Raw genomic sequence first — 18,543 nt, 5'->3', positions numbered from 1 at the left:
GGTCGGATGTTGTAATCACAGCTGACCGTTCTTCTCCCTGGAATGATCACAGAGCTCCTTCTATATAGGAACACAGCTCTCTATGATCATTTCACAAGCCACACCCCCCCACAGTTAGAATTACTCCCCTAGGCTCACATTTAACCCCTTGAACACCCACAGTGTTAACTCCTTCCCTGCCAGTGTCATTAGTACAGTAATCAGTGCATATTTTTAGCACCGATTACTGTAGTAATGTCACCGATACCCCCAAAAATGTCAGTTAGGGGTCCGATCTGTCCGCCGCAATGTCGCAGTCCTGCAAAAAAATCGCAGATCGCCTCCATTACTAGTAACAATTTAAAAAAAAACAATAAAAATGACATCAATCTTTCCCCTAGTTTGTAGAAGCGACAACTTTTGCGCAAACCAATCAAAATACTCTTATTGCGATTTTTTTTTTTTTACCAAAAATATGTATCAGAAAAACAAATTGGCCTAAAATGTTAAAAAATTTTGATGTTTACATTTTGTTTATGGGAATGTTATATAGCAGAATGTGAAAAATATTGTTTTTTTTTTTTTTTTTTTTTTCAGAATTTTCGCTCTTTGTTTGTTTATAGCGCAAAAAATAATAATCGCACAGGTGATCAAATACCACCAAAAGAAAGCTCTATTTGTGGGAAAAAAAAGGACGTCAATTTTATTTGGGTACAGCATCGGGGTGCCGAATCGCAATTCGAATTCCGCTCCAGAAGTGGTTAAAGGACACAGTAAGTTCTTGTGTTCTGATCATCACCAGCAGGGGTCAGTGTAGTACAGGGGAATGATTGCATTGCAGGCTCTGCTGGGATATAATGAGGGGTGGAGATATTTTATTGATGGATTTTTATATTCCACAGGAAGGTTGTTTTTATACACAGCTCTGCCATCTTCCCTATCTCTGTACAGAGAGAACGCGGTGCAACGTATTCATAGTATTCATCAATTATATACATTCAAACATGGAATTAGTTGTATTGTTGTATGTACAGTATATATATATATATATATATCAGTAAATGTATTGTGATTCTCGCACTATCAGGGTGTATTGGGTATACACAATTACATTTAATATATATATATATATATATATATGTATACAGTATCTGACAAAAGTAAGTACACCCCTCCCATGTGACAACACTGAAGAAATGACACTTTGCTACAATGTAAAGTAGTGAGTGTACAGCTTGTATAACAGTGTAAATTTGCTGTCCCTTCAAAATAACTCAACACACAGCCATTAATGTCTAAACCGCTGGCAACAAAAGTGAGTACACCCCTAAGTGACAATGTCCAAATTGGGCCCAAAGTGTCGATATTTTGTGTGGCCACCATTATTTTCCAGCACTGACGGGATTTGTGCTAGAAGAGGTACTATGGTGGGGGGGGGGGGGATTTTTTGTTTTGGGGGGGAGGGGGTATGTGTTAGTAAGAATGACTAGGGAGTATTTGTGCTAGGAAAGGACATTTGTGCTGGGAGGGGGGATTTGCAGTGGGGGTGGAGGATGTGTACTTGGAGGGGAAATTTGAAGACTGGAAGATTTGTGCTAGCAGGGTTTTTTTTTGGGGGGGGGTTGTGGGTATTTTTTTGGAGGGGCAGAGATTTGTCCTGGGAGTGGGGATTTCAGCAGGGGGGCTGATTTGTCCTGGGAGGGGGGATTTCAGCAGGGGGGCTGATTTGTCCTGGGAGGGGGGATTTCAGCAGGGGGGCTGATTTGTCCTGGGAGGGGGGATTTCAGCAGGGGGGCTGATTTGTCCTGGGAGGGGGGATTTCAGCAGGGGGGCTGATTTGTCCTGGGAGGGGGGATTTCAGCAGGGGGCTGATTTGTCCTGGGAGGGGGATTTCAGCAGGGGGCAGATTTGTCCTGGGAGGGGGGATTTCAGCAGGGAGGAAGATTTGTCCTAGGAGGTCTGATTTCAGTAGGGGGGAGATATGTCCTGGGAGGGGGGATTTTAGCAGGGGGGCGGATTTGTCCTGGGGGGGGGGATTTATGCTTAGGGGGTAAGCAAGAAGATTTGCATTCATTTTTTTTGGGGGGGGGGCAAATTTTTGTTGACACATAATGCTCTCACATCTTGGGGGGGGGGGGGGTGGGCAGTTTGGCATGTTCATCCTGGGCTCTAGATGATCTTGTCCCAGCATTGGTCACTACGCCCTGTGAGTAAGCACTGCTGTGACACACATTTACCAGAGCCCGCCTTCTGAGAGGAGGAGTTTCAGGAGGCGGAGTCAGTAAAGGAATCACTGCTCGCAGGCAGCAAGGTACCATGGGATATGTAGTCCTTAGAAATGGTTGTGGTAGGAATATGGGAAGTGGGAGGAATAGTTTCCCATTACTGGTATCAGTGGGAGGAATTGTGTCCCATCATTTGTGTCAGTGGGAGGATTAGTGCCCCATCATTGGTGTCAGTGGGAGGAATAGTCCCCCATCATTGGTGTCAGTGGGAGGAATAGTGTCCCATCATTGGTGTCAGTGGGAGGAATAGTGCCCCATCATTGGTGTCAGTGGGAGGAATAGTGCCCCATCATTGGTGTCAGTGGGGGGAATAGTGTCCCATCATTGGTGTCAGTGGGAGGAATAGTGCCCCATCATTGGTGTCAGTGGGAGGAATAGAGTCCTATCATTGGTGTCAGTGGGAGGAATAGTCCCCCATCATTGGTGTCAGTGGGAGGAATAGTGTCCCATCATTGGTGTCAGTGGGAGGAATAGTGCCCCATCATTGGTGTCAGTGGGAGGAATAGTGCCCCATCATTGGTGTCAGTGGGAGGAATAGTGCCCCATCATTGGTGTCAGTGGAGGAATAGTGCCCCATCATTGGTGTCAGTGGGAGGATTGGTGCCCCATCATTGGTTTTGGTTGGGGGAATAGTGCCCCATCCTTAGTGTTGGTAGGGGGAATATTGCCCTATCCTTCGTGCGGTGGGAGGGGGGGAATAGTGCCCCATTGTTGGTGTCAGTGGGAGGAATATTGCCTCAAAGGGCAGGATAAAGGCCACCAAAGGGCCTCATTTGGCTGTAATTTAAGACCACTGCACTATGCTCTAAATTATTTTTGGGGACACCTCCAAAACCAAAAATGTGTGCTGTCTTTCCAGCAGTAATTGGTCCACTTGAGAGGAGTTGGCCAGGAAGAATCCTCCACCACCTACTGTAGACATGAGAACGTTGACTAATCTTTAAAGATTTAGCCAGATTGGCCAACCATCATCTATGTGAAAGGTGTGAACGGTCCCTTCCTGTTTGTCTTACCCTGCAGATTCGCCCATCAATGATGGCCAGGTTCTCTTCAAACTCCTCGCCCAAGGTAAAATCCATGATGTAGTTTTTGAAGGTGCTGAGCGTCTTGATTATCATGTGGTTCCCATCCACCACAAACTCTTTCTCCGGTTTCAGCAGCATCACGATTTTCCGCAAGGCCATATTAACGTCTGGAAAGAGAGACAAAGTCTGACTTAATTTAGGGGTACCTGAGATTCTCTGGGGTGCAGTAATTGTAGTGCTCAGTCCACATTACAATAACTACACACCAATTGAACCATAAAAGTGCAGTGACCACACACAAAAAAGTACACTTGGGGGTTGATTTACTAAAACTGGAGAGCGCAAAATCTGGTGCAGCTGTGCATGGCAGCCAATCAGCTTCTACCTTCAGCTTGTTCAATTAAGCTTTGACAAAAAAAATCTGGAAGCTGAATGGTTTCTATACTGAGCTGTACCAAAGTTTGCACCCTCCAGTTTAGTAAATCAACCCCTTGGTGTGATTTTGGTCCCCCCCTCCTCCCGAAGAATGCCATGACCCTGACCTTAGACTCCTGATAGGGCAAGGCATTCTGGTCCACCTAACCAAAGAATCTTGTAGGATCCTCTTTCTCATGGCTAGCCGAAGCTGAACATTGAGTACTAGGTTAGGGGTTTCCGGAAGAGGGACTAACCCCAGACAGGGGAGGAAGGAACCTAAGAACCGCACATACTCTTCCTAGAGACCTCAAGACCCACACCCTACCCTACTCCCGATAGGGCAAGGCATTCTGATTCACGTAACCAAGAGACCTGGCAGGATCCTCCTCTCATGGCTAGCCAAAGCTGACTATTGAGTACTAGGTTAGGGGTTTCCGGAAGAAGGACTACCCCCCATGCAGGGGAGAAAGGAACCTAAGGACCACACATCCTCCCCCTAGAGACCTAAAGATCCACACCCTACCCTACTCCTGATAGGGCAAGGCATTCTGATTCACGTAACCAAGAGACCTGGCAGGATCCTCTGCTCATGGCTAGCCAAAGCTGACTATTGAGTACTAATTTAGGGGTTTCCGGAAGAAGGACTACCCCCAGGCAGGGGAGGAAGGAAACTAAGGACCACACATCCCCCCCTAGAAACCTAAAGACCCACGCCCTGCCCTACTCCTGATAGGGCAAGGCATTCTGATTCACTTAACCAAGAGACCTGGCAGGATCCTCTTCTCATGGCTAGCCAAAGCTGACTATTGAGAACTAGGTTAGGAATTTCTGGAACAACGACTACCCCCAGGCAGAGGAGGAAGGAAACTAAGGACCACACATCCCCCCCTAGAGACCTAAAGACCCACGCCCTACCCTACTCCCAATAGGGCAAGGCATTCTGATTCACTTAACCAAGAGACCTGGCAGGATCCTCTTTCTCATGGCTAGCCAAAGCTGACTATTGAATACTAGGTTAGGGGTTTCCGGAAGAAGGACTACCCCCAGGCAGGGAAGGAAGGAACCTAAGGACCACACATCCTCCCCCTAGAGACCTAAAGACCCACACCCTACCTTGTGGAGTCAAAAATACACATAAAGAAGTGCAGTGACAAACACCTAAAGAAAAAAAAGTGCCAATGTGCTGGAGAATAGCAAGGTATTTAGGTGGTGCCATTACCTGGTGTAGTTTTACATAGAGGGATCCCAAATCCATCATTTTACTTTGACACCCCTGGATCGCCACCCCCAGGGGGTACTTGACTCCGTGGGCTCTCTGCTTTCCAGTCAATAGCACCACTCAAATCGGTTAGCCACTGGGCTCACCCCCACCTTACTAAGTGGGAACCAAATTCAGTTTCTTTACCATGAGGAAGGTCCCTCATGCCAAGAGGGGTACTATACAGACGGCCATTCCAGCTAAAAGGCCAGAATGATGATGGAGCACCCCTGCTAGACACTGAAAGTAACAGATACTACACTTGATCTTGACCAAAAGGCCGAGAAGCTCGGTCCACATTACAGTGGTCCTATGCAGCCCTACGCAGTGACGGTACAAAGTCCTCTGGTACTTGATCAAGACCAAAGTATGGTGCTACAACCTGATCCCAGAGTTCCCAGGCTAGAGCTTATACATCACCATGGTAGACTAGCAGCCTCCATCTGTATAGACATCCAAACCATGAAAAGTCAGCAACGAGGCGAAAGTAAAAATTCATCTTCTTTATTAAATACAAGGAGTAAAATGTTTCATAGGACAACCAACACTGATGCATTTCAGTCTATGAAGACCTTATGCATAGCTCATGAAACGCGTCAGTGTTGGTTGTCCTATTTCACCTTGTTGCTAACTTTTCATGGTTTGGATGTCCATTCATATCCAGTGAAGATGCCAGTGCGTTTTGCCCCTATACCCCCCCCCCCCGACTTTCTGAGATACAAACGAGAGGCACCTGTTGGTACAAAGCATGGAGACAATGCACACCCCCCCACTAGGTTCCCTAGTCACACAGACCATGACAAGATATCATACAATATATATAGGGGGGATGCAGGGGGACACCCACCAGAGGGGTGACACCATGGCCAGATCTAGAGGGGGTGCTGATTTTAGTTGTCTTTTCATGGATGCTGCTCCTGGCTGCTGAGTGCCTTCCCCCTATCTCCGCACTCACGGCTGGGACAAGGAGGGAGCAGCCAGGAGCAGTGAGGTTCGTAAAGGAGAGGACAGAGATCAGAGAGGGGGGAGGTGCGGGCTGTGTTCTCCCCTTCCTCCATAAAGCAGATGACACAGGATTGATCGATCGCTCTTACATCTTACAGTGTTTGCTTCATTCCCTGCTGCCGAGAGATGAGCGGTCATTGGAGGAGATAGGGGGAGGGGTAATCAAACTGTTTACAGCCCAATCCTGTGTCATCTGCTGTATGGAAGAGCGCTCCACTGACAGCTGTGAGACAGCACAACCCTCATGCTAGGAGGAGGGATTTGTGCTAGGAGAGGGGATTGGGGGGATTTGTGCTAGGAGAGGGGATTGGGGGGATTTGTGCAAGGAGAGGGAATTGGGAGTATTCCTGCTAGGAGAGGGGATTTGGGGGATTTGTGCTAGGAGGAGGGATTGGGGGGATTTGTGCTAGGAGGAGGGATTGGGGGGATTTGTGCTAGGAGAGGGGATTTGGGGGATTTGTGCTAGGAGAGGGGATTGGGGGGATTTGAGCTAGGAGAGGGGATTGGGGGGATTTGTGCTAGGAGAGGGGATTGGGGGGATCAGTGCTAGGAGGGGGGATTTGTGCTAGGAGAGGGGATTGGGGGGGATTTGTGCTAGGAGAGGGGATTGGGGGGATTTGTGCGAGGAGAGGGAATTGGGAGTATTCCTGCTAGGAGAGGGGATTGGGGGGGATTTGTGCTAGGAGAGGGGATTGGGGGATTCAAGCTAGGAGAGGGGATTGGGGGGATCAGTGCTAGGAGGGGGGATTTGTGCTAGGAGAGGGGATTGGGGGGGATTTGTGCTAGGAGAGGGGATTTGGGGGATTTGTGCTAGGAGAGGGGATTGGGGGGATTTGTACTAGGAGGGGGGATTTGTGCTAGGAGAGGGGATTGGGGGGATTTGTGCTAGGAGAGGGGATTGGGGGGATTTGTGCTAGGAGAGGGGATTGGGGGGATTCAAGCTAGGAGAGGGGATTGGGGGGATCAGTGCTAGGAGGGGGGATTTGTGCTAGGAGAGGGGATTGGGGGGATTTGTGCGAGGAGAGGGAATTGGGAGTATTCCTGCTAGGAGAGGGGATTGGGGGGATTTGTGCTAGGAGAGGGGATTGGGGAGATTTGGGCTAGGAGAGGGGATTGGGGGGATTTGTGCGAGGAGAGGGAATTGGGAGTATTCGTGCTAGGAGGGGGGACTTCTGCTAGGAGGAGGGATTGGGGGGATTTGTGCTAGGAGAGGGGATTGGGGGGATTTGTGCTAGGAGGAGGGATTGGGGGGATTTGTGCTAGGAGGAGGGATTGGGGGGATTTGTGCTAGGAGGAGGGATTGGGGGGATTTGTGCTAGGAGGGGGGATTGGGGGGATTTGTGCTAGGAGAGGGGATTGGGGGGGATTTGTGCGAGGAGAGGGAATTGGGAGTATTCGAGCTAGGAGGGGGGATTGGGGAGATTTGTGCTAGGGGAGTGGATTTTGGGGGAGATTTGTGCTAGGAGTAGCGATAGGAAAACATGGTGTCACCCCCCCCCCCTATTTGTGGGGAAAAAAATGACATCAGTTTCATTTCGCACAATTGTCAGTTAACCGGTTGCCGACCGCCGCACGACTATATACTGCGGCGGTCAGCCCCGGCCAGGCAGAGTGACGTATCGGTACGTCACTCGCCTGTCACTGACTTGCGAGCCTATAGCGAGCGGGCGCGCGCCCGCCGAGGCGCGCGCCCGCCGCGGCTCGTTCACAGGCAAGTCAGTGCGTGTGACCGGCGGACTCGATGTCCGCCGGCCACACTACGATCGCTCCTGTGAAGGGAGAAAGACAGAGCAGCTTGTGTAAACAAGCTGCCTGTCAGTTCTCCCTGTGTAAAAGTAAAGATCTGACCGTTCTACTATGTAGAACGGTTGATCTTTGCTTTTACACCAATAGCAATGTCCCTACACAGTAGAAAGCACGCCCCTAGGACACACTTAACCCCTCCCTTCCCAATAAAGTTAACCCCTTCCCTGCCAGTGTCATTTTTGCAGTAACAGTGCATATGTATAGCACTGATTACTGCAGTAATGTCACTGGTAACCCCAAAAGTGTCAAAAATGTCAGTCAAGGGTCCGATCTGTCCGCCGCAATGTCGCAGTACCGAAAAAAAAATCGCAGATCGCCGCCATTACGCGTTAAAAAAAAAAACACCAAAAATGACAAAAATCTTTCTCTTTGTTAGTAAACGCGATAACTTTTGCGCAAACCAATCAAAATACGCTTTTTGCGATTTTTTTTACCAAACATAGGTAGCATAAAACAAATTGGCCGAAAAATGTTAAAAAATTTTGATTTTTACTTTTTTTTTGGGGGAATTTCATATAAAAAAATGTGAAAAATATTGTTATTTTTGCAAAATTTACGCTCTTTTTTTGTTTATAGCGCGTGATCAAAAAATCGCACAGGTGATCAAATACCACCAAAAGAAAGCTCTGTTTGTGGGAAAAAAAGGACGTCAAATTCGTTTAGGTACAGCGTCGCACGACCGCGCAATTGTCCGTTAAAGTCACGCAGTAAAAAATCGCAAAAAAACCCCTGGTCCTTTAGCAGCCAAATCCTCCGGGGCTTAAGTGGTTAAAGTACCGCAGTGCCGAATCACAAAAAAAAAAAAATGGCCTGGTCATTAAGGGGCCAAATCCTTCTGGTCCAGAAGTGGTTAATCTCACTTAGTGCCTGATGTGCATTATATCTGCCTCAGAACCTGTGTAATATATATGTGTCCTGGATTAACCACTGGCCGACCAGTCGCTGTACAAATACTGCGGCAGGTCGGCTCATGTCCATGAAACGGCGCCCCCTATGTGCCACAGAGGGGGCCAATCAGCGGGTCCGGCAGCCGCGATGGCTCCCCGTGGAGACAGAACGGCAGTCTGTCGATGTAAACCCAGCAGATCGCTGTTCTGTCAGTAATGAACACAGGGATCCTCCTATTTAGGAACACGGATCTCTGTGTTCATCCAGCAAACCCATCCCCCTCACAGTTAGAAAGCACCCCCTAGTGACACATTTAACCCTTTGATTGCCCCCTGATGTTAACCCCTTCTCTGCCATTCCCATGTCATTTAGTGACAGTGCATATGTATAGCACTGATTACTGTAGTAATGTCACTGGTAACCCCAAAAGTGTAAAAAATGTCAGTTAGGGGTCCGATCTGTCCGCCGCAATGTCGCAGTCCCGCAAAAAATCGCAGATCGCCGCCATTACTGGTAAATCATAAATAAATAAAATGCCAAAAATATTTCCCCTGGTTTGTAGACGCGATAACTTTTGAGCAAACCAAATTACGCTTATTGGGTTTTTTTTTTTTTTTTTTTTACCAAAAATATGTAGCAGAATACAAATTGGCCTAAAATGATGAAACAAATTTGATTTTTAAATTTTCTTTTTTGGGAATGTTATATAGCAGGAAGTGAAATATATTGGTTTTCTTTTTTTCAGAATCATCGCTCTTTTTTTTTGTTGTTTATAGCGCAAAAAATAAAAATCGCACAGGTGATCAAATGCCACCAAAAGAAAGCTCTGTTTGTGGGGGGAAAAAAGACATCCATTTTATTTGGGTACAGCGTCGCACGACCGCGCAATTGTCAGTTAAATTAGCGCAGTGCCGAAAAAAAAACAAACCTGGTCATTAAGGGGGCAAATCCTTCTGGTCCAGAAGTGGTTAAAGGGTTAGGTGGCAACCCTACGCCTGGCATCATTAAACCATTTCCTCCCCAGCCTGATTGTCCCTTTCCTTCATTGGGTTCCAATCATGGAGGTGCAGAGGAACGCCGATTCTTCCAGACTGACACCCATCCATCAACACGCTTTTATATTTGCATAACTCCTCTTAACAGCCAAATCACTGCTTGCATCACAGTACCAACAGCTCCTGGGAGGAGTACAGAGGCCGGGTGCTGGGATGATTTCAGGAAGCTTTCTATAGCCCCTCCCACCAGCCATGATCTGCCTGCATTGTGTAGAGAAGCGCAGAGACTCAATCGTAGGCGCACACGCCTGATACACCCCAATCACTCTGTGGAGACGCAGATTCCCCCTACTTAGACCCCGATCGTTCACCAAATAAAACATTCTCTCCTAAAAAGATTTTGTGAAAAATTAAAAAAATACAAATGTAAAAGTAAATAAAAATAATAAAAATAAAAACTACTGACACCATCCACTACTCTACTGACACCGCCCACTGCTCTACTGACACCGCCCACTGCTCTACTGACACCGTCCACTGCTCTACTGACACCATCCACTACTCTACTGACACCGCCCACTGCTCTACTGACACCGCCCACTGCTCTACTGACACCGTCCACTGCTCTACTGACACCATCCACTACTCTACTGACACCGCCCACTGCTCTACTGACATCATCCACTGCCCTACTGACACCGTCCACTGCCCTACTGACACCATCCACTGCTCTACTGACACCGTCCACTGCCCTACTGACACCATCCACTGCTCTACTGACACCATCCACTGCTCTACTGACACCATCCACTGCTCTACTGACACCGCCCACTGCCCTACTGACACCATCCACTGCTCTACTGACACCATCCACTGCTCTACTGACACCATCCACTACTCTACTGACACCGCCCACTGCTCTACTGACACCATCCACTACTCTACTGACACCGCCCACTGCTCTACTGACACTGCCCACTGCTCTACTGACACCATCCACTGCTCTACTGACACCATCCACTACTCTACTGACACCGCCCACTGCTCTACTGACACCGCCCACTGCTCTACTGACACCGTCCACTGCTCTACTGACACCATCCACTGCTCTACTGACACCGCCCACTGCTCTACTGACACCGCCCACTGCCCTACTGATACCATCCACTGCCCTACTGACACCGCCCACTGCCCTACTGACACCGTCTACTGCCCTACTGACACCGTCTACTGCCCTACTGACACCGTCCACTGCCCTACTGACACCATCCACTGCTCTACTGACACCGTCCACTGCTCTACTGACACCGTCCACTGCCCTACTGACTACTGACACCGCCCACTGCTCTACTGACACCGTCCACTGCTCTACTGACACCGTCCACTGCTCTACTGACACCATCCACTGCCCTACTGACACCGCCCACTGCTCTACTGACACCGTCCACTGCTCTACTGACACTGTCCACTGCTCTACTGACACCATCCACTGCTCTACTGACACAGTCCACTGCTCTACTGACACCGTCCACTGCCCTACTGACACCGCCCACTGCTCTACTGACACCGTCCACTGCTCTACTGACACTGTCCACTGCTCTACTGACACCGTCCACTGCTCTACTGACACCGTCCACTGCTCTACTGACACCATCCACTGCCCTACTGACACCGCCCACTGCTCTACTGACACCATCCACTGCTCTACTGACACTGTCCACTGCTCTACTGACACCGTCCACTGCCCTACTGACACCGCCCACTGCTCTACTGACACCGTCCACTGCTCTACTGACACCGTCCACTGCTCTACTGACACCGTACACTGCTCTACTGACCCTGTCTACTGCTCTACTGACACCATCCACTGCTCTACTGACACCGCCCACTGCTCTACTGACACCGTCCACTGCTCTACTGACACCGTCCACTGCTCTACTGACACCATCCACTGCCCTACTGACACCGCCCACTGCTCTACTGACACCGTCCACTGCTCTACTGACACTGTCCACTGCTCTACTGACACCATCCACTGCTCTACTGACACAGTCCACTGCTCTACTGACACCGTCCACTGCCCTACTGACACCGCCCACTGCTCTACTGACACCATCCACTGCTCTACTGACACTGTCCACTGCTCTACTGACACCATCCACTGCTCTACTGACACCGCCCACTGCTCTACTGACACCGTCCACTGCTCTACTGACACCATCCACTGCCCTACTGACACCGCCCACTGCTCTACTGACACCATCCACTGCTCTACTGACACTGTCCACTGCTCTACTGACACCATCCACTGCTCTACTGACACTGTCCACTGCTCTACTGACACCGTCCACTGCCCTACTGACACCGCCCACTGCTCTACTGACACCGTCCACTGCTCTACTGACACCGTCCACTGCTCTACTGACACCGTCCACTGCTCTACTGACACCGTCCACTGCTCTACTGACACCGTACACTGCTCTACTGACCCTGTCTACTGCTCTACTGACACCGTCCACTGCCCTACTGACACCGCCCACTGCTCTACTGACACCGTCCACTGCTCTACTGACCCTGTCTACTGCTCTACTGACACCGTCCACTGCCCTACTGACAACGTCCACTGCCCTACTGACACCATCCACTGCTCTACTGACACCTTCCACTGCTCTACTGACACCGTCCACTGCTCTACTGACACCATCCACTGCTCTACTGACACCGTCCACTGCTCTACTGACACCATCCACTGCTCTACTGACCCTGTCTACTGCTCTACTGACACCGTCCACTGCTCTACTGACACCGTCCACTGCCCTACTGACAACATCCACTGCCCTACTGACACCATCCACTGCTCTACTGACACCGTCCACTGCTCTACTGACACCATCCACTGCTCTACTGACACCGTCCACTGCTCTACTGACACCGTCCACTGCTCTACTGACCCTGTCTACTGCTCTACTGACACCGTCCACTGCCCTACTGCCACCATCCACTGCCCTACTGACACCGTCCACGGCCCTACTGACACCGCCCACTGCCCTACTGACACCATCCACTGCCCTACTGACACATCCACTGCTCTACTGACACCGTCCACTGCCCTACTGACACCACCAACTGCCCTACTGACACCGTCCACTGCTCTACTGACACCGTCCACTGCCCTACTGACACCACCAACTGCCCTACTGACACCGTCCACTGCTCTACTGACACCATCCACTGCCCTACTGACACCGCCCACTGCTCTACTGACACCATCCACTGCTCTACTGACACCGTCCACTGCTCTACTGACACCGTCCATTCCCCTACTGACACCGTCCACTGACCTTATCAGTTTATATACGCATGCACACATACTGTATGTGTTTGACCCTAGGGGTGCACACTCTAATGCATTAGGCGGTCCATAACCCATGGACCCAAGGATGATGTAACTCACTGGGTCTGAAAAATTAAGGTATGCAATGCAAACCTAAATCTTTTATTTAAATATCTCAGCAGCATGTTGATGGGGGAAGGCACAATTTTAAGTGGTTGTAAAGGTAATTTTTTGAAATAACTAACATCTATATACTTACCTGCTCTGTGTAATGGAATTGTATAGAGTGACCCCAAACCTCCTCTTCTCGGGTCCCCCTCCAGCGTTCTTGCCTCCTTCTCCCAGTGCTGTCAATCAAAGCCAGTGACTAGGGGGGGGGGGGCAGGCCGAGTCTGTGTCAATGGACGCAGCAGCGGGGCTCAGGAGCGAGCACACATGACTGCCCCCATGGGAAGCCAATGAGACCCGGAAGTGAGGGGAGAGAAGAGCTGCAGATGTACACAGCACTGGATAGAATGAGGGCTTAGGTAAGTATTAGGTCTGGGGGGGGGGTGATGGGTGAGAGGCTAGTGATTGTGCAGCTTGTATAACAGTGTAAATTTGCTGTCCCCTCAAAATAACTCAACACACAGCCATTAATGTCTAAACCGCTGGCAACAAAAGTGAGTACACCCCTAAGTGACAATGTCCAAATTGGGCCCAAAGTGTCAATATTTTGTGTGGCCACCATTATTTTCCAACACTGCCTTAACCCTCTTGGGCATGGAGTTCACCAGAGCTTCACAGGTTGTCACCGGAGTCCTCTTCCCCTCCCCCATGATGACATCACACAGCTGGTGGATGTTAGAGACCTTCCCCTCCTCCACCTTCCATTTGAGGATGCCCCACAGATGCTCAATAGGGTTTAGGTCTGGAGACATGCTTGGCCAGTCCATCACCTTTACCCTCAGCTTCTTTAGCAAGGCAGTGGTTGTCTTGGAGGTGTTTGGGGTCGTTATGTTGGAATATTGCCCTGCCCCCCAGTCTCTGAAGGGAGGGGATCATGCTCTGCTTCAGTATGTCACAGTACATGTTGGCATTCATGGTTCCCTCAATGATCTGTAGCTCCCCAGTGCCGGCAGCACTCATGCAGCCCCAGACCATGACACTCCCACCACCATGCCTGACTGTAGGAAGACACACTTGTCTTTGTTCTCCTCACCTGGTTGCCCCCACACACACCTGACACCATCTGACACCAAATACGTTTATCTTGGTCTCATCAGAGCACAGGAGATGGTTCCAGTAATCCATGTCCTTAGTCTGCTTGTCTTCAGCAAACTGTGGGCTTTCTTGTCCATCATCTTTAGAAGAGGCTTCCTTCTGGGATGAGAGCCATGCAGACCAATTTGATGCAGTGTGCGGCGTATGGTCTGAGCACTGACAGGCTGACCCCTCCCCCACCCCTTCAACCTCTGCAGCAATGCTGGCAGCACTCATTCGTCTATTTCCCAAAGACAACCTCTGGATATGACGCTGAGCACGGCACTCAACTTCTTTGGTGGACCATGGTGAGGCCTGTTCTGAGTGGAACCTGTCCTGTTAAACCGCTGTATGGTCTTGGCCACCGTGCTGCAGCTCAGTTTCAGGGTCTTGGCAATCTTCTTATAGCCTAGGCCATCTTTATGTAGAGCAACAATTCCTTTTTTTCAGATCCTCAGAGAGTTCTTTGCCATGGGGTGCCATGTTGAACTTCCAGTGACCAGTATGAGAGAGTGAGAGCGATAACACCAAATTTAACACACCTGTTCCCCACTCACACCTGAGACCTTGTAACACTAACGAGTCACATGACACCGGGGAGGGAAAATGGCTAATTGGTCCCAATTAGTGGTGGCCACACAAAATATTGACACTTTGGGCCCAATTTGGACATTGTCACTTAGGGGTGTACTGACTTTTGTTGCCAGCGGTTTAGACATTAATGGCTGTGTGTTGAGTTATTTTGAGGGGACAGCAAATTTACACTGTTATACAAGCTGTACACTCACTACTTTACATTGTAGCAAAGTGTCATTTCTTCAGTGTTGTCACATGAAAAGATAGAATAAAATATTTACACAAATGTGAGGGGTGTACTTACTTTTGTGAGATACTGTAGTGAGGTGAAACCTAAACACTTTCAGTTTGTATGGAATCAGGCCGGCCATTGCACTACATAGTTGAAAGTAACTGTAAAGGAAATCTAACACCAATACTTGTATAGTGTGTATCCAGATTAAAACATGTTTGGGCTTTAGAACCACTTTAAGCAGATTACTCTTCAGCTTTACACCTCCATCTCCTATCTACTGTACATACTTATTTCAAGTAGTCAAAAATATCAGGAAAGCCAACCAATTAGCATTTTAAGAAGCCAATCGGAAATGTCAGCCCTCTTATTTTCTTTCGGATTTATTTTAAAGCACTCCTGACCGGGGCTTTTTTTTTTTTTTCAGCAGGAACGCGCGGGAGCGCAGTTCCGGCACCTCCAGCACCTCCAGCATTAAATCAATGTAATGACAAGGGGTGCTGATTTGTTTTGGAGGGTCTATTGATGGTGGCTGCTGGGGGATTTATTGTTGCTGGGAATATCTATTATTGATGATCCGGTCTATTGTTGTTAAGGGGGGGGGGGGTCTTATGTTGCTGGGGGGCCAATCATTGCCCGGAGGGATCTACTTTTGAAGGAGGGATTTATTGATCCTGGCTGCTGGGAGAGCTATTGTTGCTACATAGTTACATAGTTAGTCAGGTTGAAAAAAGACACAAGTCCATCTGGCTCAACCAATAAATTGCTGGTGGGGAACTATTGTTTCTGGGATGAATCTATTGTTGCTGTGGGGGTATTTTGTTGCAGGGGTTCTATTGTTGCTGTGGGGGTATTTTGTTGCAGGGGTTCTATTGTTGCTGTTGGGGTATGGGTCCAATTGTTGCTGAAAGAGATTAAGCCCCCGTTCACACTGGAGCGACCTGTGAGGCGACCTGGTCGCCTCACAGGTCGCCGTACGTCGCCTGCCATACAGAAGCAATGGACCCGTTCTAATAGGAGCGACACAAGTCGCTCCGACTTAGAATAAGGGTCCGGAGCTTCTTTGGGGCGACCCGGAGCGACCTGCATAGACTTCAATGTTATGAAGTCCGTGCCGGCCGCTCCGAGGTTGCGGGGCGAGCAGCGCGCCGCGACCTGTGAGGTCGCCCGGCAAAGTCGGGTCGCTGCAATGTGAACGGGGCCTTACTTTTAAGGGAAATATCGGTTGTTCCTGGCTGCTGGGTGTTCTATTGTTGCAGACGGGAATCTTTTGTTCCTGTGTTGGATCTATTGTTGCTGTGGCGGCTGAAGGTGATCTATTTTAAGTTTTTTCTTGTTATTAAAAAATTCCATACAAATTATTTAGCATTACAAAATGATACTTGGTTCTGTTTTCTCTAAATGGCAGTACTGGGAGGTGGGTAGAATGTGGAACCATGGGATGGTGCTCAGAGGTGGGTAGGGTGCAAAGGGTGACTCAGAAGGGGGGGGGGGGGTACCTGCACCTATTTTCTGCGGAGAATAAAGCCCGGCTACTGACTATATGAATATACTGCTAATACTGACCTCCTACTGCCCTGGCTGCCTTTGGTTTTAATACTTCCTCTCTTTGCAACAATGTAACAAGTTGGATTGAAGTTAATTCTCAACTCCTGATGCCCGATACCAGCCAGGCAACTAGCATTTTTAGAAGAATAAGGCAGCAATGGCGGCTTACGTGTTCCTTTCAATTGTATTTATGGGCAAAATTTTTTTTTGTTGTGAAAAGTTTCGGCTTGAACTTTAAGCTGCTGAAAATGAAAATTCTTACTCAATGCCTTGAGATATCCCTCCATATTTTCCTGGGCTACCAGCTGGAACTTTCCGGTCAGTTCCCCGGCCATGGTGTGACGCAAGTCTGTCTTCTTCTGAATAATTTCGTATCTTCCACCAGTGCGCTCTAACTCATCTTCTAGAATGGACGGTGTCCGCGTAGACGCCTATCGTCTTCTGCTGAGTGAATGATCTCTCTCTTCTCGCTCCGCCTGCCTTTAATGTTCCCAGTAATCCCCATTATGTGACAGTCAGGCCCATGCTGCAATATAATCTCCGATTATAGCAACCACAATAACAACAAAATTAACCTCTGCCTCGCCCAAGAGCACTGCACCAGGGATCCTCAACCTAGGATAACCATTCTCAACCAAGGTTCCGTGGAATCCAAGCGTTCCTCAAGAGGTGGCTAGGGGCTTCTAAAGCTGCGGACACTTGGCAGAGCCAACACTACTGTGCCCACATTGGAAATACACCTTGGAGTATTTGGACAGCATTGTCATCTTTAGTACTTATGGGGAGTCCCATCTTCCCCATATGCAGGGTGTCCCCGACTCTCTAAAGAAGGAAGGGTTTAATATTAATCCAGAAAAGTGTGCCATTGCAATGGGAGACCAAGTACCTGGGGTACATTATAGGTAGGGGTTTGGTGAAACCCCAGATGTACAAGGTGGAGGCTGGTCAGACTTGACCCCCATTCCATCACCAAGAAACAGGTCAGAGCTTTTTTGAGCATTGTTGGATACTACCATTGGTTTGTTCCTACATGAGGGAGCCTCAACTTAGGACAGCCATTCTCAACTAGGGTTCCATGGAATCCTAGGGTTCCTCAAGAGGTTGCTATTGCCCCCTTGAGCTGTGGCTACTTGGCAGAGCCAGATCTCCTACGCCCAACTTGAAAATACACCTTGGAGTATTCGGACAGCTTTGTCATCTTTAGTACTTATGGGTAGGGATGGACGAACGGTTCGGCCTGAGCATGAGTTCGGATCGAACATTTGCCTGTTCGGACATTCGCCGAACATTCGAATTTGCAGGGTGTTTGCCCCCACAAACACCCTGGAATGCACTGAGTGCTGCACAGTGAATTCTGCACCCTGATTGGGCAAAGCTTTGCCCAATCAGGGTGCAGTGTAAGCTGGTTGTTAAGGAGTGGGGCCGGGAAGCTGAGTCATCAGCTGTCAATGGGTTTCCCTGCTGACAGCTGAACAATAAAAAAAAAGGCCCAAAAGTCAAAAAAGAAAAAACACACTTATCCGGGCATGAAGCCTGGCGGGTCAGAAAAGGGGGGGTAGTAAGCACAAACCCCCCCCCCCCTGAACCATACCAGGCCACATGCCCTCAACATGGGGGAGTGGGTGCTTTGGGGTAGAGGGCCCAGTGGCACCGCCCCTTCTGGCAACTTGGTAATGAGTAAGCGACATTCCTAGTCGTGAAACGCGTCTACCTATTGTCCTATGTCTCACAGTTTGAAGTTTTGATGCCTATTTTTGATGTGGAATAAATACACTCCTGTTTGATTTTCATTTCGGAGTGCGGTAACTTTCTTCTTGATCAAACCGCCCCTTCTGACGTCACATGTCCAGCATGCACCAGCCTGTGATGTCAGAAGGGGCCGTGCCACCGGGTGAACTGCCCAGGTGGCCCAGCCCCTTACCTATATGAGAAATGTCAAAGAGCAGCACGGGC

The 18,543-nt window shown here is 49.1% G+C and overlaps 1 protein-coding gene across 1 annotated transcript in view; it reads right to left on the bottom strand.

Moving 5' to 3' along the window:
- The window catches only part of RBP5 (retinol binding protein 5), a gene marked incomplete at its 5' end in the record, with an annotated part of 31,048 nt that extends 14,123 nt beyond the window's left edge, over positions 1–16,925 (bottom strand). The window contains 2 exons of the mRNA XM_082267386.1: positions 3,278–3,456; positions 16,853–16,925. Coding sequence (XP_082123512.1) covers positions 3,278–3,456; positions 16,853–16,925 — 252 coding nt within the window. The remainder of the gene's footprint in view (positions 1–3,277; positions 3,457–16,852) is intronic.
- Positions 16,926–18,543: the final 1,618 nt, after the last annotated feature.

This window comes from Pelophylax lessonae (genome assembly GCF_965119305.1).
Source record: "Pelophylax lessonae genome assembly, chromosome: 9".
NCBI classification, from domain to species: Eukaryota; Metazoa; Chordata; class Amphibia; order Anura; family Ranidae; genus Pelophylax; species Pelophylax lessonae.
This window is presented reverse-complemented; position numbering and strand designations above follow the sequence as displayed.